Genomic DNA, 26,572 nt, shown 5'->3' on the forward strand with positions numbered 1-26,572 from the left:
GCTGCCCCGGGGGCGGAGCTTGGCGCCCCCCGCCCCTCCCCCCACCTTAAAGAAAGCTCCGCGATTCCCGCGGCGCCCCCGCCCGCCCCGCCCAGCGCCGCACCACGTGGGGTCTCGCCCGCCCGGCAGCCGAGGACTGGAGCCCGGGCTGTGCGCCCGACCGCTCGCTTCCCCACGCCGCGGGCCCCCCTTCCAGGAGGAGCGGGAAGGAAAAAGGGTCAGAGACGGGAGCAGTGGGGCGCTCTGGTGTGCCCTGCTCCCTCTGCGGGCACGTCTCGGCTCCCGTGCGTCCCGCCTCCGGTCCTGTCGCCCAGCCTCGGGCAGCCCGTTCTGCAAGGAGGCGGGTCCTCAAGGGCCTGCCCCCACCAGCCCGCCTTGAGCCTCGGCGTCTCGCCCGCAGCCCAGAGGCGCCGGGGTCAACTGCTGCCAGCCTGCGGCCCAGGGGAGGGTCGGCTGGGCCGGGTAGCCTCAATGCCCGGGCTTCCCGCCCGCAGGGCCGGCGCGACGTGCAGAAGCCTCCAGCGCGCCCCAAGTGTGCGCGCCGCGCACGTCCAGGTAACGCGCCCAGAGGCCACTGCTCGGAGCTGGGTGATCCCAGGTTCCCCGCCCCGACCGGGTACGAGCGTGGAAAGCGCTGGCGGGGGTGCGGTCTCAGGAGCCGCGGCAGCCGCAGGGGGCAGGAGCGCTGGGCGGGGCCTGAGCTGACCCTAGTTGTTGAGTCCCTGGGGCCGCCCGGCGGATGGCGTGGCCGGACGCGGGGGCCCAGAGCCTTCCGGGCCTGACCCGGGGGGTGGGGGCGCGGAGGCTGTCGGGCGGGGCGGTCCTGGGTGGTCCGGCGGGGGCGGAGGCCACTCGAGGCGCCTGGAGTGGAGGAGGTGGGCGCGCCCGCCGAGGAGGGAAGGGGGTAGGGTGTGCCACCCTGGGGGGGCGGCGGGGTCGGAGAGGGGACATTTCCCCTGAGGCAAGCGCCGGGTCACGGCTCGGTGTCCCCGCCCGAGGCCGCCCCCGCGAGTTGGCCTTGGGCCCGACGGTCCCCGAGGGTGGCTAGGATTCTTTAGCCAAACCCGCTGGGAGGCGACGGACCGACCGCCCAGAGCTTCGCTATCCCCGTCTCGAGCGGCCGACTATGAACACGCGAGTCTCCGAGTTTGTGACCCGCGCGACCCCGGTGACCCTGGGCAAGGGCACCAGGCTCCCCAACCGCGCACTTCCGAGTCCTGGACGGCTGGGCGAGTGGCCGCCGCAGCCGAAGGAGTGATGCCGTCTTTCTGGCAGCAGAAGGGGCTGGTCTGTTACCAGAAGACTCCCAATCGAAAGTCGGCGGGTGGTACTGAAGCGTCTCCCACGCACCTTTACCGATCCAGGGGCCTCCACCGCGCATCTGACCTCGCAGGACGCACGTCCTGCCCCCATCCTGGCGACAGCCTGCCCCTGCGCCCGGGGCTGCGAATTCCGTAGAGACGAAGACGCTGCGCACTTTGGCGGTGGAGTCAGGTCCCGTCTGGGGACGAGGCCTTCGCCTCACTGGCTCCGGGGCTGCGCAACCTTGCATCTGGAGCGCCAGCGCCACTGCCTCTATGGGACGCTGGAGGCCTAGGAGAGAGGGGCCCGGCGCCTGGGCTGCCCAGGTCTCCTGCCACCTGCAGGGTGACCCGAAGGCCTGTGTCTTTGTGCGTTGGGCTAACCCCCTTGCCCCAGGCGGTGAACGGGACCTTCCACCTTCCAGGAAGGAGCGCTCCTCAAGGTGAGCAGCACGCTGGGAGGCCTTTCCTGACGGCCAGGGGCTGGCTGCCCCGGTGGCTTGTTCTCCTTCTCCCTCTGCTGGGTCGCCTAACAAGGACCACTTTTCACTTTGGAGGTCTTGCTTTCCACTTGGGGTCCTCACCCTGCAGTTGGAGGACACTGAGGGAGGGCTTAAGTGGGGGCACCCACTGAGTTTACTGGCCCAGGTACCCCTATAAGTGAACCAGGGGGTTTAAGTAAAGGAGCAAAAATGACGGACTTGGCCCAAATGGCCCTGCCCCCAAACCCCCACCCCAGCAGATCCCACCCCTCCCTACGCCCCGTGTGCCATTGGGTACCAGGTCTGGGTTTTTAAGAAGAGTTCTGCTTTGCAGAGAAAAACGAAGCACAGGTTGCATTGGGTACACCAGGCAAGGCAGCCTCTCCCTGCTCCCCCCGACCTACAGAGGCGCACTGCACAGCCATGTCCCTAGGACACAGGTGACCGCTGGGACCCTTGGAGGGAAAGAGGCCAAGCTGGGGGAGTCCGGAGCTGGACCCTGGTGGCACAGTGGTGTGGCATGTGCAGTCCTAGGCCCCACCGTCAGTTCTACCGGGCTGCAGTGACCACTTTGGGGACTGGTGGGGGTGCTGGCGGGCAGCCCCTGTGGAATTTGTGCAGGTCACAACTCCCACGGAATGGTGCGGGGGCATAGCCCTGCCAGAGCATGTGTGCACCCTTCCCGGGAGGTGCATTCAGGGTGCAGGCCCGACAGCCCCGGGCAGCTGTCAAGTGGGGTGGTGCCCAGAAGTGCCCCAAAGCCCCTTTGCTGTCTTGAAGGCCTCCAGAATTTGCCAGTGAACTATCCAGCCTCATTCTCCATTAGCTGACCTTGGTTCATGTTCTTAGCTGCTGGGCCAGCCCTAAGTGGACACTAGGACATGGCCTGCAGAGGAGGAGGTGGCCACAGTTGCTTCGTGTGTTCATCAGTGTTGATGAAGCACCTGCTTTGTGCCAGGGCGTTTTCTGGACAACACAGTACAGAATCACCCTACACGGTCCCTGCCCGGAAGATGTTGGAGTTGAAGGGGGCCGACAGTACACACACCACGGGTCACTCACCGTTGTGGGCAGGAGGGGTTCAGGAAGGCGGCTTTGAGGAGGCAAGGATTATGCAGAGACATGAAGCTTCCAACCTCTGAGAGAGGAGAGAACATTCCCTTTGAGGGCTGGGCAGCATGTGCAAAGGCCCTGAGGCAGCAAAGAGCACACGGTATTTGAGAACAGAGTGAGGCCACAGTGACTTGAAACTTGAGTGGCAGCTCTTTCAATCACCTCTCAGTCCACCTCCTGGCTCCCCCCTCTTCTCTTAGCTCCTTCCTGCCCCTACTCTCCCCTATCCACATGACCCTCACCTTCGTCTAGTGGGCTTTGTGGGTTCAGGGAGATGATCCGATTGGCCAAATTTAGGCCAGGTGCCTGGCCCTGGACCATAGGGCATAGGGAAGCTGATGTAAACAAGGTTTCTAGACCCACACCCTGGCAGAGGCTCCAAGGGCACCTGCAAGGAAGGAGCTGTGGGCTGGCAGGCACCCCTTTTGCCTATGAGACCTGAGACCTGGCTGTCTAGGCCTGGAGGGCTCCTGGGAAACCTCTTCCAGGCACAAAGACCCCGACCCACCCTTGGCTTCTGGGGACGGCAGTTCTGGAAGCCCCCGTGTGTGTGTCAGGCACTGCAGATGCTGAGCGGGAAGGAAAGGGCTGCTGAGGGCTAAACACCACGGAGGAGGGCATCCAGCTGTCACTCCTTGCCTCACCCTGCCCAGCCTCTGCCTGGCCTTCATCTTCCACAGTTAGGGAGGCTGAGTCCGTGGTTTGTAGTCTTGAAGAGAAGGGCGTTGGGGGCAGGCCACATGGGCCCACGAGCCCCAGGGCCGGCATGTCCCCTGTGTGTCCGCAGCCCTGGCCTGGGCCTCCAGGAGCCTGCCTCAGGTGGTTGGCATCACATCCTGGGAACCCTGGCTCGGCCTCAGAGATGGATTGGTGCTTTTAATTACTGGCCAGTCTGCAGAAACCAGACAACCAGCACAAAGATGAGCCAGTGGCTCTGTAAAGGCGGCCTCGTCCTGCCCTGTTGGGTCTCCACAGAGAGAGGAGGGGGCTCACGTCCCCTGGTAACAGACTCTCAGGGCTCTGGGCCAGCTGGCACGGAAGTTCTGGTTTGGGTGGAACTCGGCCCGTTGGTTGGGCTCCTGTCCACTCGGGAGCCCACCGTGTCCGTTCCTCACCCTTCAGTGCATGCAGAGGACACTGGAAGATCATGCCCGGATTCCTCCCCTCTGCCCGCAGGACCAGGATGTTCTGGGCCAGCCTCTGCTGGGCGCTGGTTCCGTGCAGCCTGCTCCAGAGCTGTGTCACAGCTTCAAGCTGGTGCGTCCTCAGGATCCTCCCAGCTTCAGGTCAGGGTGGACGTGCTCCAGGCTCGCCCTCTGCACCTTCTCACCCGCTCTGAAGCTTCGTGATAAATGAACCCACACTGCATGGGAGTGACCACTGACAGCCCGGGGCACACCCCTGCTGTGGCCATTCTCCTTTGAAAGGATTTGGTGAGAGGGTAGTGCTCAACCTAGGGAGTCTCTGCTGCGCTGTCTGCCGGGGATGCGTGCTGCGCAGATGTGTCAGGAGCATCTGTGGCCTCTGCTCTGGCCTCCACTCACCCCCTGCTGGTCGCTGTCCCCGAGACCCCGGCTGTGCCTGTCCATCTCTCTCTAGTCCGTGGGCTTGGCGGAGCCGACCACCGGCAGCTGTCAGGTCTCGGCACATCTCTGAAGGCGGGCAGGGCTGCTTCTGCAGCCAAACAGTGTGCTCAGGCAGGGTCCTGGGCGTCTCAACATGCAGCCCCCCTGGGGTGGAGGCAGCATCAGGGGGTCCAGGCCAGGCGCCAGCAGTGTCTTCTACGGGAGGAAACTGGGTCTGCTGAGGCAGTAGAGACTTGGGATCAGGCTGGGCCTCTGGAGGTTTCCATCTCTAAGCTGATAAATTCCATTGTTCATGCAGAAGTGCTCTGCGTGATGCCAGACTCCTGGACCCCAGACCCCAGCCCCATTCTGGACCGTCACTTGCCTGGACCCCAGATCCCGGCCCCATTCTGGGCCCTCACTCCCCTGGACCCCAGACCCCACCCTCATTCTGGGCCCTCACTCTCCTGGGCACCAGCCCCATTATGGGCTCTGACGACCCCGGACCCCGTCACCATATTGGACCCTCACTTCCCAGGACCTGCAGACTCCAGCCTCACTCCAGATCCCCGCTCCTTCAGATGCTATCCTCATTCTGGGCCATTGCCCCCTGGACCCCAGTCCCCAAGCCCCCTGCCCTTGACCGTCCCCTGGGCCCTGGCACGGTGCACCAAGCTCCCCTGAGAAGCGGCGAGGCCGGGAGAGGCCTTCTTGGCCCACGTGCGGAAGGGGAGCCAGGACGCTGAAGCTGACTCGCACTTCAGAAAGCCAGCTCTCTGAGCCCAAATAGGTCGCCAAGCCCTGTGCTTATCCTTCCAAGCTGGACTTTCAGATCTAGTGAGGCTTCTTGTTCAAGATGTCGGAGTTGAACCTGTCCGAAGCGGAGCCTCGCATCAGGTGTGGCTGGGAAGTGCCTATGGTGGCTGGAAACGTGTCAGAGAAAATCCCCTTTCCCAGCGAGGGCTCTGGCTGGCTGCAGGCCCTGACGGCCTCTGCTGTGACAGAGGGTTCCAGAGACCCATCATGCCAAAGGCAAATTAAAACACACCCTGTCAGGAGATTTCTGCATCTCCCAAGTATTTATTTTTCTGAGCGTGTTGAAGGAGGGTTTAATTAAGACGCCCTCAGACAGGAGTGTTGGGCGAAGTGGGAGCGAGCCGCGTGGTCCTTGTGCGGCGCGAGGCAGATTGCCGTTATGAAGGAGCCGGCGTCCAGGAGGCTCAGAGCAAGTGTGGCACAGCCTTGCCTCCCTGGGCTCCAGGTGGGGCAGGACCTTCCCGGCTCTTGTTTGTGTTGGTCCCACATGGCCTGGCGTGGGGAGCAGGTGGGGCAGCCACTGGCTGGCGCAGACTCCGGCTTCCTCGGCTGCAGCCTAACATCCCCTTCCTGCTGGGACGTGGCGAGTGTGGAACAGGACCCATCCCAGGACCTGAGGACTGTGGCACATGGTCCAACTTTGCTGCTCAAACTGGGGGTTCCCACCCTGTCACCTTTGGTGTCAGTCTGAGAAGAAATTGGCTCCTGGTCATCAGAGGAGGGAGCTGAGACCTCGGGGAAGGTGGACTGGGGCCTCCTATTTGGGGGTCCATCCCTCCCTCTCCGATTTCTAAGCAGACGCCAAGTGTCTCCCCAGACAGAGGGACGCTGAGTGGGCTTTGCAGAGGTGGGCGAGGCCTGGATGAGCTGACTAGAAAAGTCCCTGCTGACGTACCCCCTGAGTGTTGGTTGGAGGTGATGGTACAAGCTGAGGGCTAGAAGCACGTTTCTGGCGCTTTTGACGTGACAGATGACCATCGTGAGATGGAGGGAGCCCCCTCACTCGGCCACTGCAGGTCCATGAGATGAGATCCTGGAGGGTGTGTCTGAGCGCTTTCTGTTCTGTGGCTCATTCTGCAAACATTTCTGGAGCTTCTACGCCATGCCAGGTGCTGGACAGAGGTTGACGGCCCTCAGGGGCTCTGCCCTCCAGAAGCTCGTGCCAGCGAAGTGTTCTAATACAGTGTGACAGGAGGGCCATGGAGTGGCTTGTGAATGGGGCTGCATGCTGGCTGCCTGCCCCTGCCTCCTGCCCTTGGGGTGTGGAAAAGGGTAGGAGGGAGTTTGGGGCTCCCCTAAGAAAGGAGGACATTTGAGGTCACAGGACTTGATGTGGTCCTCTATGGCCCTTTGACTTTGGCGAGTCCTGGGGTTACTTGGGGCGGCAGGGGGGCGTGCCCGTCTGTTCTGTGGGGCACTGCTGGGCCTTCATGAGTTGACGTACATACGATGCCAGGCGTGCGGTAGCCGACACCTGATGTTATTGTGTTTTTTCTGTTTGTGAACTCATCGTCGCCCCAAGCTAGCAACTTTCAGAGCTCATCTCCCACTGGTGGGCCCATCTGGGGACACCTTCAAGGAGAACGTGTACCGGGAATACCCCCACTCTTTCCAGAAATGAATTGTCAGCTTGAGTCACTGGACGAGAGTCAGAGGAAGGTAAGACCTGCTGATGGATGGCGTTGGGCACAAGCTCCCAGCCCATCCCTCAGACCCCCACCCGTAAAATAAGAGGTTTGGGCCAAATCAGGGATCTTAGACTCAGGTGCCTTCAGGAACCAGACAGGGAGGGTAATTGGAACCTGTCGTGGGCGAGCCTGTAGGGAGTAGTGGGGCCAGAGGGTGGCTGAAGAGAGGACCCGGTCATCCCAAGGGCCAGCCACGGCCCCCAGACCTCAGCTGACCACAGATGCATACCTGAGCCTGGCTCGGATGGGCATCACTGCCCGCCAACACAAAGACTTGTGGTTTTGAGGCTGCCTGTTATGCAGCATCATTGTGATGATCGGTAACTGATGCAGCTCTGTGGGCAGAATCCAGCCCGCAGGCCTCCTGTTTAAGACGCACAGCCTAGACAGTTTCCAAGACTACTTCCGCTTCAGAATATGATTCTAATGAAAACCTGCACATTCTTTCCCCCGGTAGCACTCTACAACCGAAGACTGCAGCGGCACTGGGGGTTTATGTTTGGCACTCTGCTCAGCAATCGTGGCTCACCAGCTTGCAGGGCCGCACGGGCCACATCTCCTGGCGTGTGGGCGTGGAGTGCCCATGGCCCGGAGCCGGGGGTGCCGGGAGAGGAGACAGGCAAGCCGAGCAGAACAGCCGTCTGTGAGTCACAGTTCCAGAACAACCAGCAAATGGCCCAGCACCTGCTTGCCCACCCCCACCCGCACCTGCCAGCCTCACCAGGGGGTTTTGGCCGCTGGACAGTCAGGGTGGGACTGGCCGAAACTGACCACCCCTCTAGAAGAAAGTGACAGATGTTAGTGCCAGCGGGTCCTGCCCTCCCATCAACAGATGTCAAGACATGAAAAAGTTGGAGTCAATGAAGGGTGCACAATTAGATTTGGGCCCAAGCTGGGTTCCTGTGGGTGCCAGAGACAGCTGCAAATGCTCGTCCGCGACAATTGCCCTGATGCGGCTGGGCTGCCAGGCCAGGGTGCCCGGGGGACAGCTGGACGAGGTGCCGACACGGGGCCCATTCCTCTGTGAAGCTGTCCCGCAGCTGCTGGGAGTGCCGCCAGCCCGCAGGCTTGTGTGCTGGGCTCCGGGGCTGCGCGGGAGGAGCCGCAGATGGCCTGCCGGGGACATGGGCTCACCTAAGGGTTCCGGCTTGTCCGTGGCCCGTCTGGAGCTGCGGGCTCTGCTCAGGGAACCCCCTTTTCTCCGCTCTCCTCCTTTTCTGGGCTTTTTCTCTCTGGCTCTGTCCAGGTGGGGCTCAGCACTCCCGCCCAACCCGGGCCCTCTGGTCACCAGCCCGGGGCAGTCAGGCTGCATCTCAAGCACCTCAGCTTGAGTTTTTCTCATATAGTTTTTTGCTTGAAGATGGAGGTTCAGGAACCCCCCCCACCCCCCACCTCTGGCCCCTGGTGTTGGTGCAAGGCAGCTCGGGAGGGACCGCAGTGCTCGTGGCTTGCAGGTGCTGAGCTGCGGGGTGAGAGGAAGGCATCTCAGTGCCTCTCTGGCGCAAGGCTCCCAACCCTGTGTTGGCTCCGGGTTTGCGTAAAAGGTTTTGTCGCTTTTTCAGGGGAGTGCCTTCTTAGGGCATAAGACATGCCCACATCTAAATATTACTTTAAAACTGTTAGATGCTCCCCAGTACAGAGGAAGAGGTGAGTTTGGTGTAAACGGCATGACCTGTTCCCGGTGAAAGCGGTGCCTTCTGGGTGACTGAAACAACAGCATTGCAGGGTTTTTTGTTTTTTTTATTGAGGTGAAATTCACATAGCATAAAATGAACCATTTTTGAGTGAATGATTCAGTGGCATTTTGTGCATTCACATCTCGTGTAACCACCAGCTCTCTCCAGTCCTAGGACATTTTCATCACCCCACAAGGAAACCCCGTGCCCATGATCAGTCAGTTCTTGCCCCCTCCCCCAGCCCTGGGAGCCGCCCATCTGCTTTCTGTCCCTGAGGCTTTGCTTAATCTGGACAGTTCATATAAGTGGAATCAGGCAGTGTGCGGCCCGTGGGACTGGCTTCTCTCACCTAGCTTGATGTTTTCGAGGTTCATCCATGTTGTAGCATGTCAGTGCTTCACTGCTCTTTATGGTTGAATAATATACGTGTACTTTGATTTTTGATTATGTTCAGGCTGAAATGGGCAAGACTGAGCCACTGGCCAGCCTTTCCTCCGCCGAGCCCTACTCTGTGAGGTGCACTCCTGTGCCAGTTCCACACCCTCAGATGGACTGGATCTCTGTGGTCAGCTCCCAGGAAGGCTACCCGGAGGAAACATGAGAGCATGAGCTCCCAGCAGACTTCTCCGATGGCCTCGCCCACCCTGGGCAAACCCCACGAGGGAGCCTGGAGTCCGGAGCCCAGCGAGCTGGAGGCTGGACAAGGGGGCCCTTTCTGCTCTGCACAATGCCCCATTGTGCCCTTCCCTGGGGAGAACAATGCAGCCCTGGCCAGGGGAAGCTGAGCACAAAGGGCCCTTTGTGAGGACTGTCCCCACCTAAAAAGCAGCACCCGGGTCACACCTGAGGGCAGAGCTGTCCCTCGCCTTCCATCCCCTGAGCAGCTCTGGCATCCGGATGGGGACCCAGGGACTTGCTTGGGCTGAGGGCGCTGGCTCCTCCCCATTTTCCCCAAATGGCTGTGCTGGCCTGTCCCTAGCATGGTGCTCGGACAAGGGGGAGGAGAGGTGCAGGTTGTGGGTTCTCATGGAAAGACCTGGAAGCAGGGCCTGGGCCAGGGCTCCCTGTTCCTCTGATCCCCAAGGCTGTGAGCCCTCAGGTACTCGCTTCCCTGCCGGGGGCTCACCAGGATGTGGAGATGTTTGCACCGCCCACTGCGACATCTTTTACAGGTCCCACGTCACAGGGGGACTCCGGAGGGAGGGTTTTTCATGGAAAAGGAAAACTTCTTTTTAAAATCACACTGTAAGATCCACACACATGCTGTTTCCCTAACAGTGGTGGGGGGTGGGGGGGGTTAGGGAGGGGTTCCAGAAGTTACTGGTCTGGCCTAGATCTGGGGGATCCTATGTCCAGAGCCAGTCCCTGCCCTCATGGAGCTCACAGTACAGATGGTGAAGATATAATTAAACAAGCAAGAAAGACTGATCATTTGACCACACAAGTATTGATAATTCATATGTCAAAATAAAAACAAAAAACCTAAGACAAACATTGGCAATATACACACAAGAGTATGATCTTTAATATGTAAAGAGCTCTGACAAATGAATAAGAGAAACCCACACCAACCTCAATGATTTGCTTCCAAATGCCCCTCAGTTCACCCAGTGATCCCTAAGGTTCTAATGCCAATTCTGTCCTGCACACCTCTTCTTTCCTCTAAGGAATGTCCTTAGAGGACACCCTTTTGGAGCCACCTCTCCTGAGCAGTGCCTGGGCTGCTCTATCCTCAGAATGTACAGTTACTGGTGTCCTCCCCAGGGTTCTGCTTGGGTCATTGGTCAGTAAGTTCTCTCCTCTGAGTCCTCAGTGGACTTCTTTCCCCAGTGGCTGGAGGTCCAGTCTTGACAGCCAGCGCAGGAGCACTGCCTGGCTGATGGGGGCTCTGCTGACCTGAGCTGGAGGATCTGGCTGAATTCCAGGGTGCAGCCTGCACTGTCCCTCACTAGCTGTGTGACCGTCACCCCAGCATCCTCCTCGGACAGTGGAGATGAGGAGTCGGGGAGGGGATATCTGCAAGGCGCTTGGCCACACTCCGCGTGCAGGCAGTAGCAGCCTGGAGCCCCGGGGATGGAGCCACTGCTCCCATCTTTCCTCTGCAGGAACACGGAGGGAGTGTAGTAGCCCCCAGGGTCCTCGGCTGCCCACATCCCAGCCGCCCTGGACGCTGACCAGGCCCACCCTGGTCCTGGCCAGACACAAGCTCTCCAACAGTCACCTTCTCATGGCATTTCTACTTGTGGAGTACCTTCCGCTCCCTCCCTAGAGTGAGGGTCCATGAGGGCAGGCGCCTAGGTCGGGGAGCGCACCGCGGCCTCCGCAACGTTGGCTGATGAAGGAATGAATGCGTGAATGAACGGAGTGGGTCAACCCCCTTCCAGGTGGAGTGACTCGCGCTGTCCTCCCGGGTACGCAGCCCCCTGCCCTCACTGCTGCACGCCTCGAGCGCGCTCCCCGGGCGTGGGCGGGGCCGGCAGGAGTGGGCGTGCCCTCCTTGAGCGCGGCGCTCCCCGCACATGCGCCCTGGCAGCCAGCGATGGCGGCGCCCGGGGAGCCGCTGAGGAGGCGGAAGGCCGGGAGCGGGGACCCGGGGCCTGGGTCTCCGCCGTGGCCGGGGCGCGACCCCGCGGGCTGCCCCGCCCGCCTCCGCGCGGGCACCTTCTGGCTGACCAGGATCGTGCTCCTGAGGGCCCTCGCCTTCATTTACTGTGAGTCCGCAAACCCCGGGTCTCCGCCAGTGTCGCCCATCCGCGACCCCGCCCCTCCCCCAGGCCGTCCTCTCCCGGCCACGCGCCCCTCCCTGCTGCGGTCCGGGTGAGTCTGGGTATGAGGATCCTCGCGGATGACTCCGCACCGGGCCCCCGCGTCGGGTCACCTGGAGCTCGGCCGACCTCGGGGCGCCGCGCGGACACCCTATTTCCCAGCCAGGGGGCGACTGGGCAGCGGGCACGTGGGCGCTGCCTGCAGCGGAGCAGCCGGACTGCAGAGGGACAATCCACTGCGCTTCTGGGCCCGCAAACTGCTCCTGCCCGCGGCAGCCTGCGGGCCCCCGAGCCTCCCAGGCCCCCCTCCGAGTCCTTCCTCCTGGGTCTTACTCTGATTCCTCCCTCCGGAGTCCTCCCTCTGAGACCTACCTCTGAGTCCCTTGCAAGCCCTCCCTCCTAAGTCCTCCCTCTGAGTCCTCCCTCCCGCGCCCTCCCTCCCGAGCTTTCCTTCCGGAGTCCTCCCTCCCAGGTCCTCCTTCCAAGACCTCCCTCCATAGTCCACCCTCCTCAGCCCTTCCTCTGGAGTCCTCCCTCCAAGTCCTCCTGCAGAAGGGCACGGATGCTCTGAGCCTGGGAGCAGTAGTAGACGCACAAGTGCACACTTCATGAGCCCACCCTGCGGTCGGGACCAAAACCAGACTCTGAGATTCTCAAACAGACCTGGAAGTGGGGGGAGACTAGGGGGACGGGATGAGTGGGCAGTCACCTTCTAGAGGGTTCCAGAGGGTGCTCGTCCCTGGCGCTGCCTGGGCCTGGCTGCGATTGTGCACTGCGGGCACTGACCATCTCAGCTGCGTTTCTAGTTTCTCCCCTCACACGTGGAAGAAAAAGGGTGGTATTGCAGCTGTTGGAAATCCATCCTTCCACTCTGGGCAGTGGGCACCCCATCTCAGGTTCGTGTGGGAGCCTGACCGTCCCTTCCGGAGGGATCGGTTAACCGTGGGGTTGGCAGCGGTATGGGCTTTCACCTCAGCCACTGCCTCTCTCTCTTCTGAGTTACTATAAAAAATAGTTCTTGCCGTGTTTTATCCTCCACAGGATTAAAGAGTCATTCTAAACGTTTGAGCTGTCACTTAGCAGAAGATGAAGTCAAGACAGAGTTGATCTGTGAGACTTTAATAGACCTTTAAAAGGGGAGCCTGTGACAGTTGGAAAAGCCCCAGTGGCCTCGCGTGCAGAGAGCGCAGCTTTATGAAGCCGGCTCACGGCTTTCACATGAGCGAGGCCGCCTCTGATCTCTGCGGGGATTCTGTTCAGTTCAGAAGGAAATGGTTCTGAGCCACTGGGTCCGGCAGATATTTTAAGCCGGGTGCTGAGCACAGAATGATTTGCTTTGGCAGCTTCATTTTTTTCCGTCTTGTAAGCATATTTGCGGTAGAATCTGTTTTCAGCCGAGTGAAGGAACCCGTCTCCCGTCTCCCGTCTCCCGTCTCCCGTCTCCCGGGGATGAGGTCTCTGGCTGAGATGGCCCGGGGCAAGTGGGCAGTCATCCTGCAGGAATCTCTTCCTGGAAGGTCCCGATCTCACTGGGACTGTGAGCTCCCTCAGAGGCCCTTAAGTCCCAGGGGTTTCCCACGATGCCCAGGGCTCTCCACACGCTTCCCTTGATGTTGAATTCTAGTTGTCCTGGTGGACTGCCGACCCCACCACAAGGCTGAATGATGGACCCCTGCCCTATGCTTCCTTCACTGCTGCACCTTTAACAGTGCGCCCATGTGTCTGTCCATCTGTGAGCTCCTTGCAGCCAGAACAGTGTTCTGTTTATATTTCTGTTCTCTGTCTTCTAGCTCCATAAAATTTCCTTGACTTTTTGCAGTCTTTATCATTGCTCTGTGTCACCACGGGATAGCTTTCCAAGTGTGTTCCCCTTCCCCCACATCCTGCCTGGTCCCTGGGTGTGGACACTCAGGACACAGACTGCCCACCTGCAAGGCCCACTGGTTCCCTCTTGGGTTGTATTCATCATTCATTGGATCTCATGTCTTTCTATTTTGTGGTTTATTTTGGCATGTCTTTCTTTGCACGCACGGACATTATTGGTTTGCCTGGGTCTGTGGTTCTGTCTGAGCAGTTTTCCTCAGAACTTTGGGTGTTGATGATGAGAAGTCTTCACGCAGTCTGACTCCTGCTCTTTTGCAGATGACTAAAGGGAAACACTTGCATTTCTTCTGCACACACTTCTGACACCAAATTTGTGGGGTTTTTTCCTCACATTAAACAGTTCTGACACTAACTGCCTGAGTTAGTGCAGACCCCACAGGCTGAGAGCTCAGTCCCATAAGACCACCCCTACTGCAGATGCCAGTCACAAGTCCAGGTTGTCACCCGTGCTTCTGATCTACTGGCTATAAATCAGGGTTCCCATGACCCCTCCTCTGGATCCATAATTTGCTAGAATGGCTCACAGAATTCAGGGAGACACTTAACATAACTGTTTACTGTTTATCATAAAGGATAGGACTGGAGAACAGCAGGTGGAGGAGACGCACGGGGAAGGAGTGGGAGGGGCGTGGAGCTTCCATGCTGCCCGGGAGCGCCGTCCCCCAGCACCTCCCACGGTCACCACCCCAGGAGCTCTCCAGACCCTCCCATTCTGGGTTTTTATGGAGGTTCCCTTACGCAGGTGTGATTGATTAAGTTGTTGGCCATTGGTGGTTAGCTCAGTTTCCAGCCTCTCCCCTCCTCAGAGGTCAGAGGTCAGAGGTTGGGGGTGGGGCTGAAAGTTCCAATCCTGGCATCATGTGGTCGGTCCCCCTGGCAACCAGCCCCCTCCTCCCAGAGTCACCTGTTAGTGTAAACCCAGGTCAGGCTGAGAGGGGCTTGTTAGGAATAACAAGAGACGCTCCTCTCACATCAGGAAATTCCCAGGGTTTTAGGAGCTCTGTGCCAGGAACCGGACGAGGACCAAATACATACTTCTTGTATGACAATATCACAGTGACCTGTTTTTCCTTCTGGAAGCTTTTAGAGTTTCTGCTGCCTCACTGTCCTCACGCTGGGTCCTTGTTATTAATGGCGCGTCTACGGGCAAGTCCCCTTCTCGTCCTTTCTCAGGGGCCTCGTGCGCTCCTCAGTCTCCAGGCTCCTGCCCTAGTTCTGGACGAGCTTCTCTGGCCCCGCTCCTGCTGACTTGAGCCCCATGTCTGTCCAAACACCCCAGTGGGTCCCAGGCACGCCCCATTGGGGGCCACTGACCTGTCAAGCCTCCCACTCAGGCTGGAGCCTGGAAAGCACTTCATGAGCTAACTGAGGGTCTGATGGAGGAGAAGGTGGCTCCTCCCAGGCGTAGGAGAGGTGCTCCCATGTAGAAGCCCCCGCTGTGACTGTCATGACCGTCTGAGTGGCAGGGACACCACCGTGGGGTCTCCGGGAGGAACTGAGCATTAGAACGAACCGGGGACTTTGTGAGGTGTGAGCAAACCCGCTCCTCTTGGGGTCTTCAGATCACACGTCTTTAAAAATCCAACCTCGACAGGATCGCAAAGCCAGCTTCGGCCCGGCTCTGTCTTGGTGTTTCTAACCCGTCCTTTTGGTGTGGACGCCTTGTGCAGTGTTCGTTGTCCTGTGTACTCGGTGCCTCGCTCTGGTGTCTGTCTCTGCTTATTTACATCACAAATGGTGGAGAGTTTCATTACTCGTTTCCCTCACTGAAAGGGAGCCCTCTGAGGTGGATCTGAATTGCATTTCTGGGAGCGGTTGCTGGTTACCCTTTCCTTAAGAAAAATCGAGCCTCCCCGGGACCTGCGCTCAGCTTTGCTCTCAGGCCCCCGCACGCGGGGTGGAAGCGGCAGGGCAGAGCCGTCTGCACCCACGTTCACTAAACTCTTAGCTGATCTTTGAAAACCTTGAGCGAAAAATGGAACCCAAAGAATACTTGAAATCATGCTTCTTTTTTTATGCTGTTCTGAGCTTTCAGTGGTTCTAAGAGCTCATGAGCAATGAGCTGTGGTTCTTTCCTCCAGGCCACTCGAATTCCGATGAAACGCTCTGCCTGGTTTTACAAGCTTCTCTGTAAAATACTTCCAGTTTGTTTAAAAAACAAACAACTGCCCCACCTCGGAGCTCTCTACAGCCCAGGCCTGTAGAGAAGAAACAGTGCAGGTTATTGTGGCCAAGCGGAATTTAACCCCAGGCAATAAACACCACGCAGTGGAGAATGATGATTCTGTTTTAATTTCATAGCGGTTTATCTGAAAGGAAGAGAAAACTAAATTTTTTCTGTCTGATTTTTAAAGAAAATATTTGCAGACATCCCTGACAGTGCATACTTAGGTGACCTGGTCACCTCCCCTACATGAGTCTCTGGGCTACCCCCAGCGAGCAGCAGAGAGTCTCATGCCTCAGCCCTGACTCCTCCTTCCTAGAGTCGGGGTGCGGGGCTGACCCCCTCCTTCCTAGAGTCGGGGTGGGGGGCGACCCCCTCCTTCCTAGAGTGGGGGTGCGGGGCTGACCCCCTCCTTCCTAGAGTGGGGGTGGTTACTGAGTCTTTAAGATTGATTTGTTGGTTTAGCTTTGAGATCCTATGACTTGTTGAAACTTTTGTTTCTTTTTTGTACTTAGTCATTTCTGTAACAGGAGTGGAAATTGAAATAGGTTTTTTCCTCTGAAATTTAAATCCAATCTATCTTCATTTTTCCTGGTAAGTAAGGTCAGAAGTTTCCCGTGCTTCTTGCCTTAGAATTCCTTTTTAAACTATTTAATTGGTGAGACCACATCTCATTTTCCCTCCATGGCATTGGGGTGTGAGCTGTGGTGCAGGGTGGAAGGACGCCCGGCTCCTCAGCCGCTGCTGCTGAGGTCCCTCGTGGAGGAGCCTGGGGCTCGGGGGTGCCCAGGCGCGTGAGTCAGGAGACAGGCTGGGCTCCGCTTGGGTGTGCACACGCATGTACACACACACACACCCGGCCAGCCTGGGTGAGCACCGCTGTGGCCTCGACGTTGGGAGGAAGGTCCGTGGCACGTGGACTTGGGCAGCTTCTGGAGGCCGGCATGTGGGGGGAAGAGAGCAGGGAGAAGGGCAGGTATGGGCGCTCTCTGCTGCCCTGCCACCCACCCTCTGGGTGTGCAGCCCATGCTTCAGGGGACAGGAGCACTCACTGTCACCCCCCAGAGGGGGCATCTCCGTGTATTCTTCGGAATTCCTCTGTAAGGAAGAATTGCATCTTCTCCCCATTTATTTATCAGTCATCACATTTACACTTCAGGTTATGGTCCAGCACTCTCACTTACTCTGGTGGTTCTTTCTGCGGTCTCCTGCGTCCCCGTGACCTGCCCCGTCACTGGGTGCTCGAGCACTTCCCTCTTTCTGGTGCCACAGGACGCCATGGGCTCCTCCCGTGTTGCCTAGCCCTGAAAGCAGCTGTTTCTCCAGGAGTGCTAACTCCTTTCACGGGAGAGTGGGTTAGGAACCCACACGGGGGTGCCGAGTACCCGTCGCTCCAGGGGCGTGGCTGCTTCCAGACCCTCTTAGGAGACAGAGCTGGGTTATCGTGTGTGTACACTCACGTGTGATCGTCTCTGACTGTTCGTTAAGGTGGCGGGAGTTCACACGCAGCCCCGCCTAGAATGCAGCGGGCAGGTGTGTGCTGCTTTCCCTTCCTGCTTGTCTGGAGCTTCCTTCTCCACTGGGGAGACTTCTTGCGCCACCACCACCATCGTTTATGTATTTGCTCAACCTCAGTGCACGTGCAAAGCAGCTTCAGAATTGTTCACCTACCCCGTGAAAAAAACCCACTTGACCCCCGTGTTACATGCGGTTCCTTTGTCTTTGTCCTTACAGTTTCCACTCAAAACATGTTCCTGTCACTGGGGCCGCCCTTCCCTCCCCTCCATTCCGTGTGGTTATGTTACACATTTGCAGTAGAGGGGGTTCGTTTGTCACAGTCTGCGTGCTGTCCTGGCATCCCCTGACCTCCTGGCTGGGTTGCTCTGGTAGTTTACATACATTGAAGTTCGTTTTTGTGATGTATGGTTCTGTGGGTTTTGACAGATGCATAGCCATGCATCACCCCAGGACTGTACAGAGCAGTTCCTCTCCCGAAAACTCCCCCACCAGCCCCTGGCGTGCTCAGATCTGAGTCCTCTCCCTCTGGATTCGCCTCTGCGGTGTGTCGTATGCATGCAGTCCTCCAGTTTGTAGCCTGTGGGTCTGGATTCTTTTCCTTAGTAAATTGCATTTAGGATCCATCCACGTTGTTGCATGAAGCCACAGCCCCTGCGTTTTTCTGAGTATTATTCCTCTGTATGAACGTACCAGTTTGTTATCCATTCCCACGTGGAGGGCCGTCCGTTTCCAGTTTAGCAATCATGAGCAAGGCTCGTGTCAATATCCACGTGCAGGTTTTTGTGTAAACGTGTTTTCTGTTTTTCTGGGTGAATACCTAAGAGTGTAATTGCCGGGTCGCGTGTAAATCCATATTTACCTTTATAAAAAACTGCCAAACAGCCGTCCAGAGTGGCCGTGCCAGTTTGCATTCCCACCAGCAACGAATGAGAGTTTCTGTTGTTCCGAATCCTCTGGAGCGCCTGGTGTTTTCAGGTTTTTGGATTTTGGCTGTTATGATAGGTGCGTGGTGACATCGCACTGTGGTTTTAATTGGCGTTTCCCCAATAACAGATGATGCTGAGCATCTTCTCACGTGTTAATTTGCCGTCTGTGTATCTTCTTTGTGAGAATCAGATGACTTCAGTGTCTGTTCACATCTTTTGGCCGTTTTAAAAATTGGGTTGTTTCTTATTGTTGAGTTTTTTTTTAATTAATTAATTTTTTTTTTGTGAGGAAGATCAGCCCTGAGCTAACATCTGCTAATCCTCCTCTTTTTGCTGAGGAAGACTGGCCCTGGGCTAACATCCATGCCCATCTTCCTCCACTTTATATGGGACGCCGCCACGGCATGGCTTGACAAGCAGTACGTTGGTGTACGCCCAGGATCCGAACCAGCGAGCCCCGGGCTGCCGCAGCGGAGCGCTTGCGCCACCAGGCTGGCCCCTATTGTTGAGTTTTAATGGTACTTTAAACATTCTGGATACAAGTCGTTTGTTAGATATGTGATTTGCAAATATTTTTCCCCAATCTGTGGCTTGTCTTTTCATTCCCTTAAAAAGTGTCTTTTACAAAGCAAAAGTTTTTCATTTGATAAAGTACAATTTATCGTTTTTTTCTTTCATGGATCAGGCTTTTGGTGTTGTATCTAAAAACTCATTGCCAAACCCAAGTCACATAGATTTTCAACTGTATTTCCTTCTAGAAGTTCTATACTTTTACATGGTCTTTTTGAGTAAATTTTTGTGTGAGATGTGAGGTATGTGTTGAGGCTTATCTTTTTGCATATGGATGCACCATTTGTTGAAAAGACTTTCTCCATTAAATTGTCTTTGCACCTTTGTCAAAAACAAGTTGACTACACTTGTGTGGCTCTGTTTCTGGACTCTCCCTTCCGTCCCGATGGTCTCTGTGTCTGTCCTTTTGTCCACATCACACTGTCTTGATTACCGTAGCTTTGAGGTAAGTCTTGAAACCGAGTAATTCTGGTCCTCCAGCTCTGATGTTCTTCAGGATTTTTCTGACTCTCCATGTACATTTTAGAATCAGCTTTTCAGTATCTACAGAAGAGCTTGTTGGATGTTCTGATTGAGATTGTGTTGAATCTAGAGATCAAATCGGGGAGAACCGACATCTTAGGAATACTGAGTCTTCCAGTCTGCAAACATGATGTCTCTCTATTTATTTAGGTCGTCTTTGATTTCTTTCATCAACATTTTATAGTTTTCCACATACAGATTCTGCATATATTTTGTCAGATTTTTATCTATGCACTTTTTTGGGATTGCTGTTGTAATTTTTTAAATTCAGATTACAGTTGTGCATTGCTGATATATAGACATACAGTTGACTTTTGTATGTTGATCTTGTATTCTGTGACCTTGATAAACTCACTTGTTAGTTCTGAGAGGTTTTTTTTTTGTAGATTCTTTGGGATTTCCTATATAGCCAATCATGCCATCTGTTTTATTTCTTCCTTTCCAATCCATAAGCCTTTTTATTTCTTTTACTTGCCTTCTTGCACTAGCTAGGACTTCCCCTACAGTGTTGAATAGGAGCGGTAAGAGGGAGATCCTCATTTGTTCTAAACCTTAGGGTGAAAGTGTTTAGACCGGCCCGGTGGCGCAAGCAGTTATGTGTGCGCGCTCCGCTGAGGTGGCCCGGTTCGGATCCCAGGCGCGCACCGACCCACTGCTTCTGAGGCCATGCTGTGGCTGTGTCCTATATCAAGTGGAGGAAGATGGGCCCGGATGTTAGCCCAGGGCCAGGCTTCCTCAGCACGAAGAGGAGGATTGGCAGATGTTAGCTCAGGGCTGATCTTCCTCTCTCTCTCACACACACAAAATAAATAAAATAAAATAAAATAAATAAAATAATATAAAATATAATAATAAAATAAAAAAATAGTTCAGTCACTTATCCCAAAGGATGATCTTGGCTGTAGGTTTTTCACAGCTACCCTTCAGAAGCTGATGAGTTCCCTTCTCTTGCTAATTTGCTGAAAGTTTTTGTCATGGATGGATGTTGGGTCTTGTCCTGTGCTTTGTTGTGTGTCTCTTGATATTGTCATAGGGTTTTTCGTATCGAGTCTGCTAGTATGGTGAATTACACTGTGGGTGTCTGAGTGTTGAACCAGCCTTGCATTTCTGAGATGCAATTGGTTGTGATGTATTTCTTCTTTGTGAGTTTTGGTAGTTTTGTCTTGTAAGTAATTGGTCTCTTTCATCTAAGTTGTCAAATTTATGGTCTTAGATTTGTAGTATTCCTTTATTATCTTTTTAATGTCTGTAGGATCCGCAGTAGTATTCTCATTTTCATTCCTGATATTGGTGTCTTTTCTCTTTTTCTTGGTTATTTTGGCTAGAGGTCTATCAATTATGTTGATCTTTTCAAAGAACCAACTTTTGGTTTTATTGATTTTCTCTATTCTTTTCTTGCTCTCATTTTCATTGATTTCTGTTCTTGTATTTTAAAAAATTTCTTTCCTGCAGCTTGTTTTGTGTGTAATTTGCTCTTTTTTTTCTGACTTCTTAAAGTAGAAATTTAGATTTGGGACCTTTCTGTTTTTCTAACATGAGCATTTCACTGTAAATTTTCCTTTAAGCTTCAACAGCATCCCACAATTTTTGATATGTTGTGTTTTCAATTTTCATTCAGTTAAGAAATATCTTGTAGTTTCTCTTGTGCCTCTTTTTTTTTTTTTAATTCATAGTTTATTTAGAAGTGCATGGTTTAATCACCAAAGATTTGGATATGTTTCCAAGTAATGTCCTATTACTGATTTATAGTTTAATTCTATGTGGTCAGCTAACATACTTTGTAGATTTCAGTTCTTTTTGATATATTTGTTTTATGAGTCACAATTTGGTGTGTGTTGGTGACTGTTCCACGTATACTTGAGAATTATATATATTTTGCTGCTGGGTAGAGTGTTCTAAAAACGTCAGATAGTTGTGTCTTCCTTTTGAGTACTACACGGCAGTCCGTAGTGTCAGCTAGGTCAAGTTAACTAATCCATACATAGAATATGGACCCACAGGCATCAGGTTGTCCGTTTCCATATACGTAGCTTTGTCATCAGGTTCGTGTCCGTTTGCTGACCCGTCTCACGTGCACTGTCCTTTTGTATCCCTTGTAGTACTCCTTGCTTTTATGTCTATTTTATCTGGTTTTAATATAGCCATCTAGCTTTTTTTGATTTGCGTTAGCAGGATGTATCTTTTTCTGTGCTTTTAACTAACCTATGTCTTTATATTTAAAGTGGATTTCTTGTAGACAGCATAGATTTCAGTCCCGCTGTTGCATGCAGTCTGACAATTTCTGTCTGTGCTCCTGTGTTTGGAACTTTCCCGTGTAGAGTGATGGAGTAAAATCCACCATCTCGCTAGTTATTTATTCTTTGTTCCTTCTGTTCTTTCTGTCTTTTTTCCTCTTTTCCTGCCTCCTCTTTGGCTAATTGAACGTTTATATGATTCCATTTTGGTATCTGTATTGATTTATTGCTTAGAATTGTTTAAAAATTTTTTTTGCTCCCCAACAGGACTTAAGATATACCTCTTAAGTTAACTGAGTCTCCCTTCACGTAGTGGTGTGCGGGCATGCCCCACTTCATGGTGGTCCCCACTTCGTGGCAGTAGTCTGGACCGGACCCCACAGTAGCTCTGAGGTGCGCCTGTGCTGCTCTCTGTGTCGTGGAAGGTCCTGCTGAGAGCGCAGTCCCCATGTCTCCCGCCAGCCTCTGTGCTTTGTCTCCTGTGTGTTGCTCACATTGCTACAGGCACAGGGTTCGTTGTCAGTGTTCCTGCTCTAGACCGGGAGTCGCATGCTCTCCTCCGAGGGTGGATGGCAAATGTTACACCTCCCAGCCTGAACCCCCACCATGTTCCCTACCCCCACCTCAGCCCTGCCCGTGGTGCATTTTCTTTTTTGTGAGGAAGATCAGCCCTGAGCTAACATCCGTGCTAATCCTCCTCTTTTTGCTGAGGAAGACCGGCTGTGAGCTAACATCTATTGCCAGTCCTCCTCCTTTTTTTCCCTTTTTCTCCCCAAAGCCCCAGTAGATAGTTGTATGTGATAGTTGCACATCCTTCTAGTTGCTGTATGTGGGACGCGGCCTCAGCATGACCAGACAAGCGGTGCGTCTGTGCGCGCCCGGGATCCGAACCCAGGCTGCCAGTAGCGGAGCGCGAGCACTTAACTGCTAAGCCACGGGGCCGGCCTGCACAGTGCATTTTCATTTGCTGTGGAAACGCACAGCATTGTTTAACTTTCTACAAAGCGCAGCTGTGTTCACGGATCCACATCCCCTTCAGTGTGAGTGCTTTCCACCCAGCATGTCTCCGCTGTCGTCCCTGGCGTAGAGAGCTGCCCCGAGGCCGCCTTTGGTCCTGCCTCTCCTCTCTTGGGCCGTGATTTCCCTCTTCTGCACGTTCACAGACAGAGTGCTGCGCTCGCTCCCGTAGCCTCTATGTGCAAACGTGTCTGTGCAAACACTAGAGCCCAGGGCACGTGGACATGCTCTTGTGGGGGTAATGAATTCAGAAACTCGTGGTTTGAAGGGAGGGCAGTCCTGCCTCACATGGAAGCAGTATCGTGAGCTTCAGGCACGTCCTAGGAGCAGCACTGCCCGGACCCCCAGTTATCAGCAGGTATTTTACGGTGGCGAATGCTGAGTGCCATCTGGATGGAGACTAACCACTTAAACGTGACCGGGCCCATGTTCACTGTAAATGCACGCCTGTTTTATATGTGTGCACACAATGAGTACGAGCAGATACAACACATCTAGGCATACGTACATGTCCATATACACGGTGACTCCCCCCAGATTCTGAGACATACTCAGACCCCTTGAGTCCATGCTTGGATGCCAAACCATTGGTCACACTCTGCCTCATCTTCTCGCCAGCCAAGCCCTCTGCTCATCTGAAAAGTGCCCATGGGTGCCCACAGACAGTGTGTTCCTGTCTGCATTCCTTTTGTCTTCTTTTTCTTCCAGTTGTGGCGTTCTTGGTGGCCTTCCGTCAGAACAAGCAGCTGATTGGAGACAGCGGCCTGCTGCCCTGCAGACTGTACCTGAGGAGTGTGCAGCAGCACTTCCAGGGGCGGGCCGGCTGGGACGCCGTGAGCTATGCCCCGACACTCATCTGGCTGCTGGACTGGTCACACATGGATGCCAATCTGGACGCCATCGCGCTTCTCGGGTTGGGCGTCTCATCTTTTGTCCTGGTCACTGGCTGTGCCAATATGGTTCTCATGGCTGCTCTCTGGGTCCTCTACATGTCCCTGGTCAATGTGGGACAGGTCTGGTAAGTAGGAGGCACTGGGCACTGTAATCCAGGCATGCTGTAACTCAGCGTCCGGGGGTATTACACCCAGAATGGACGGCAGTCTCCTGGCAGCTGGAGAGACTGCGCTAGCTTTCTCTTACATTAGTCCAGAAGAATGTCGTTATTTTAATTAGGCGGTGGTGGAGACTGCTACTCGAAATCAACCCACATCCTTCTGTGGGAATGATCACAGTACGGCTGGGAGCGGCCTGACCGCACCTGAGACCATGTTGCTAGTCTCATGGGGCCGGGGGACCGTGAGATGGAGGTAGACGTGGCTGGGCGAGCTCTGGGAGCACCTGGTGGCGGGGCTTGATCTGGAGGCTTACTGCTTCTGCTCCTCCCCTGCCCCTTCCTTGTCAGGAGGAACCATTACCAGCTCGTACCGGGGGTCACAGATCGGGCCAGCCCTGCGGGGCAGTAGGCTCCAGTGCCAGACCCATCAGAGATGGTGGTGGCGCTCCTGGAGGTGCCCTGTGGGAAGGCAGGCAGGCACGTCAGGCAGGGTGGCTGGGGGCCTGGATGAAAGTCCGGGGGCCATGAGGTGTTGTGGTGTGTTTGAATGGGTCAGAAGAAGGGGATCCATTCTTCATTCAAGTTTGAGTTCCAGAACAGGGAAGAACCACCTACCAGAGGAAGCAGAGGACTCTCTCAGGGAAGATGAAGCCTCTGCGGTTGGGGGCCGGCATCTGTGTAGACGTGCAGGAAGCAGATGTGGGGGTCAGTGTCTGTGTAAACGTGGGGATCAGTGTGGATGTGTCGGGGTCTGTGTAGACGTGCAGGAAGCAGACGTGGGGGTCAGTGTCTGTGTAGACGGGTGGGAATCTGTGTAGACATGCAGGGGTCTGTGTAGACGTGCAGGAAGCACACATGGGGGTTGGTGTCTGTGTAGACGGGTGGGGATCTGTGTAGACATGCGGGGGTCTGTGTAGACGTGCAGGAAGCACACATGGGGGTTGGTGTCTGTGTAGACGGGTGGGGATCTGTGTAGACATGCGGGGGTCTGTGTAGACGTGCAGGAAGCACACATGGGGGTTGGTGTCTGTGTAGACGGGTGGGGATCTGTGTAGACATGCGGGGGTCTGTGTAGACGTGCAGGAAGCACACATGGGGGTTGGTGTCTGTGTAGACGGGTGGGGATCTGTGTAGACATGCGGGGGTCTGTGTAGACGTGCAGGAAGCACACATGGGGGTTGGTGTCTGTGTAGACGGGTGGCATCTGTGTAGACATGCGGGGGTCTGTGTAGACGTGCAGGAAGCACACATGGGGGTTGGTGTCTGTGTAGATGGGTGGGGATCTGTGTAGACATGCGGGGGTCTGTGTAGATGTGCAGGAAGTAGACATGGAGCGTCAAGATCTGTGTAGATTGGTGGGGATCTGTGTAGATGTGCAGGAAGCAGACATGGAGATCAGTGTCTGTGTAGATGGGTGGAGATCTGTGTAGACGTGTGGGGGTCTGTGTAGACATACAGGAAGTAGACGTGGAGCGTCAGGATCTGTGTAGATCAGTGGGGATCTGTGTAGACATGCAAGAAGCAGATGTAGGGATCGGTGTCTGTGTAGACACGTGGGGATCTGTGTAGGTGTGCGGGGGTCGTCTAGGCGTGCGGGGGTCCAGGTAGACATGCAGGGGTCCGTGTAGACGCGTGGTGGTCTGTGTAGACGTGAGGAGGTCGTGTAGATGTGCAAAAGCATCTGCTGTGGTGATGTCCCCGCGGGGCCCATCTGTCCCTGGGAGAGAGGCTTTTGTCTTTGGTCTGACTGTCTGCCGAGCTGGCCCCGGGTGGAGGGGCTCGCCCGGGCCTGGGTCGCGACAGCCACGCCTCCCAGACAGCTTGAACCCAGGCAGTCTTGGTCTGGTTCCTGGGCTGACCTTCAGCTCCACCCTGCTGGTTTGTTTCAAGTGCTCCATGGCTGTGGCTGTGGGTGGGACACCGTCTGGGGTCCCTTCTCAGCTCCTGTTGCCTGCCCCCTGGTCTCCTGGTCCCGTGGTCCTGTGTGCACATGCCTGCCGGCTTTGATTGGGAGTGTGGCCATGGCTCTTGCCAGCCTCCTCCTGCTGTGGGAGGGCCACTTAGTGCTGGGACTGGCCCGCTTAGTGCTGGAACTGGGCCGCTTAGTGCTGGAACTGGGCCGCTTGGTGCTGGAACTGGGCCGGCTGGTGCTGGGCCTGCGCTGCTTGGTGCTGGGAGTGGGCCGCTTAGTGCTAGGACTGAGCCAATTGGTGCTGGGACTGGCCGATTAGTCCTGGGACTGGGCCAGTGGGTATGGTGACACTTCCCTCGATCCACTCGGCAGAAAAGAAGACTTGCGTCTCCGTCACCCCGAAACCCCCTGCACTCTGCTGGTGCCCGCACCCTCGTGTCGGTGTGCTACTGCTGACGAGCATGCACCGTGTTGGTCAGAACGCCCGAATTTCCGAAGGGTCTCAGGGAAACTTGGGCACCGCTGAGTCGTGGCGTGAGCTGCGTGTGGGAAGGAGAGCCCAAGGGCCAGGCAGCAGCCTCCTCACCCGTGGGTGTGTCTGCATTAGGTGTGTACACGGGCACAGGAGACAACCTGTTGTTGGTTGGTTGGTTTCCTAGAGAGAGGTTATTTTAAATTTGATTTATCACATTTTCTTTTCCTAAAGAGTAGGGCGGTGAGGTCGAGGTAGGGCCAGGGCACGGTCAGGTGGAGTGTGCTGTGGCCAAGCCTCACGCCGTCCACCGTCTCAGGGGCTGCCCTGCAGGCCTCGCGCTCATCAGGCAGCTGTGAGGTGACTGAGGCTTCCTTCACTCCCACCTGCTCCTTCCCACATGTAATTCATGGGGTGCTGCCACCTCGGGGCGTCTGACCCCATGCTGGCCACAGGCAGTCACTGCCGCCTCCAGGCTCTCCTGGTCAGTAGACGTCAGCCAGCACAGGAGGACTCTGGCTGGGTTTCTCTGTGATGTCTAAGAGGCTGCTGTTTCTTGAGAGAAGTGATTTTAGTCCACGCCAGAGGAGGGGGAGTTCTAGGTACCTCCGTCCCAGGATAACAGTTGAGTTACAGAGAGCAAGAGGTGACGCGCTCCGCCTGTACGTGTGGCTGGGGCCACCCTTACCGTGCCTAGCAACCAGGAGAAATCATATCGCCTTGAAGTTTTACTTTAAAAAGTATTTCCCAGTATGTCTAGAATACACTGTTCAGGAAAGATTAAGCCCACGTTTAAATTTTTGAAAACCAGTCTGTGTGGCCAAAAATAATTTTGTATTTTTTCATTGGAAAAGAGATTCTGCTCCCCTCCCCTGGGGAATGTTAAAAAATGT

General features: G+C 55.5%; 1 protein-coding gene across 1 annotated transcript in view; it reads left to right on the forward strand.

Annotated features, from left to right (window-relative positions):
• The first annotated feature begins 11,180 nt into the window (after nucleotides 1-11,180).
• Nucleotides 11,181-26,572, forward strand: part of LMF1 (lipase maturation factor 1) — a 106,687-nt gene continuing 91,295 nt past the window's right edge. Inside the window, exons 1-2 of the mRNA XM_058570426.1 lie at nucleotides 11,181-11,352; nucleotides 22,950-23,259. Coding sequence (XP_058426409.1) covers nucleotides 11,181-11,352; nucleotides 22,950-23,259 — 482 coding nt within the window. The remainder of the gene's footprint in view (nucleotides 11,353-22,949; nucleotides 23,260-26,572) is intronic.

The sequence above is a fragment of the Diceros bicornis genome, chromosome 26 (genome assembly GCF_020826845.1).
Source record: "Diceros bicornis minor isolate mBicDic1 chromosome 26, mDicBic1.mat.cur, whole genome shotgun sequence".
Classification (NCBI taxonomy): domain Eukaryota; kingdom Metazoa; phylum Chordata; class Mammalia; order Perissodactyla; family Rhinocerotidae; genus Diceros; species Diceros bicornis.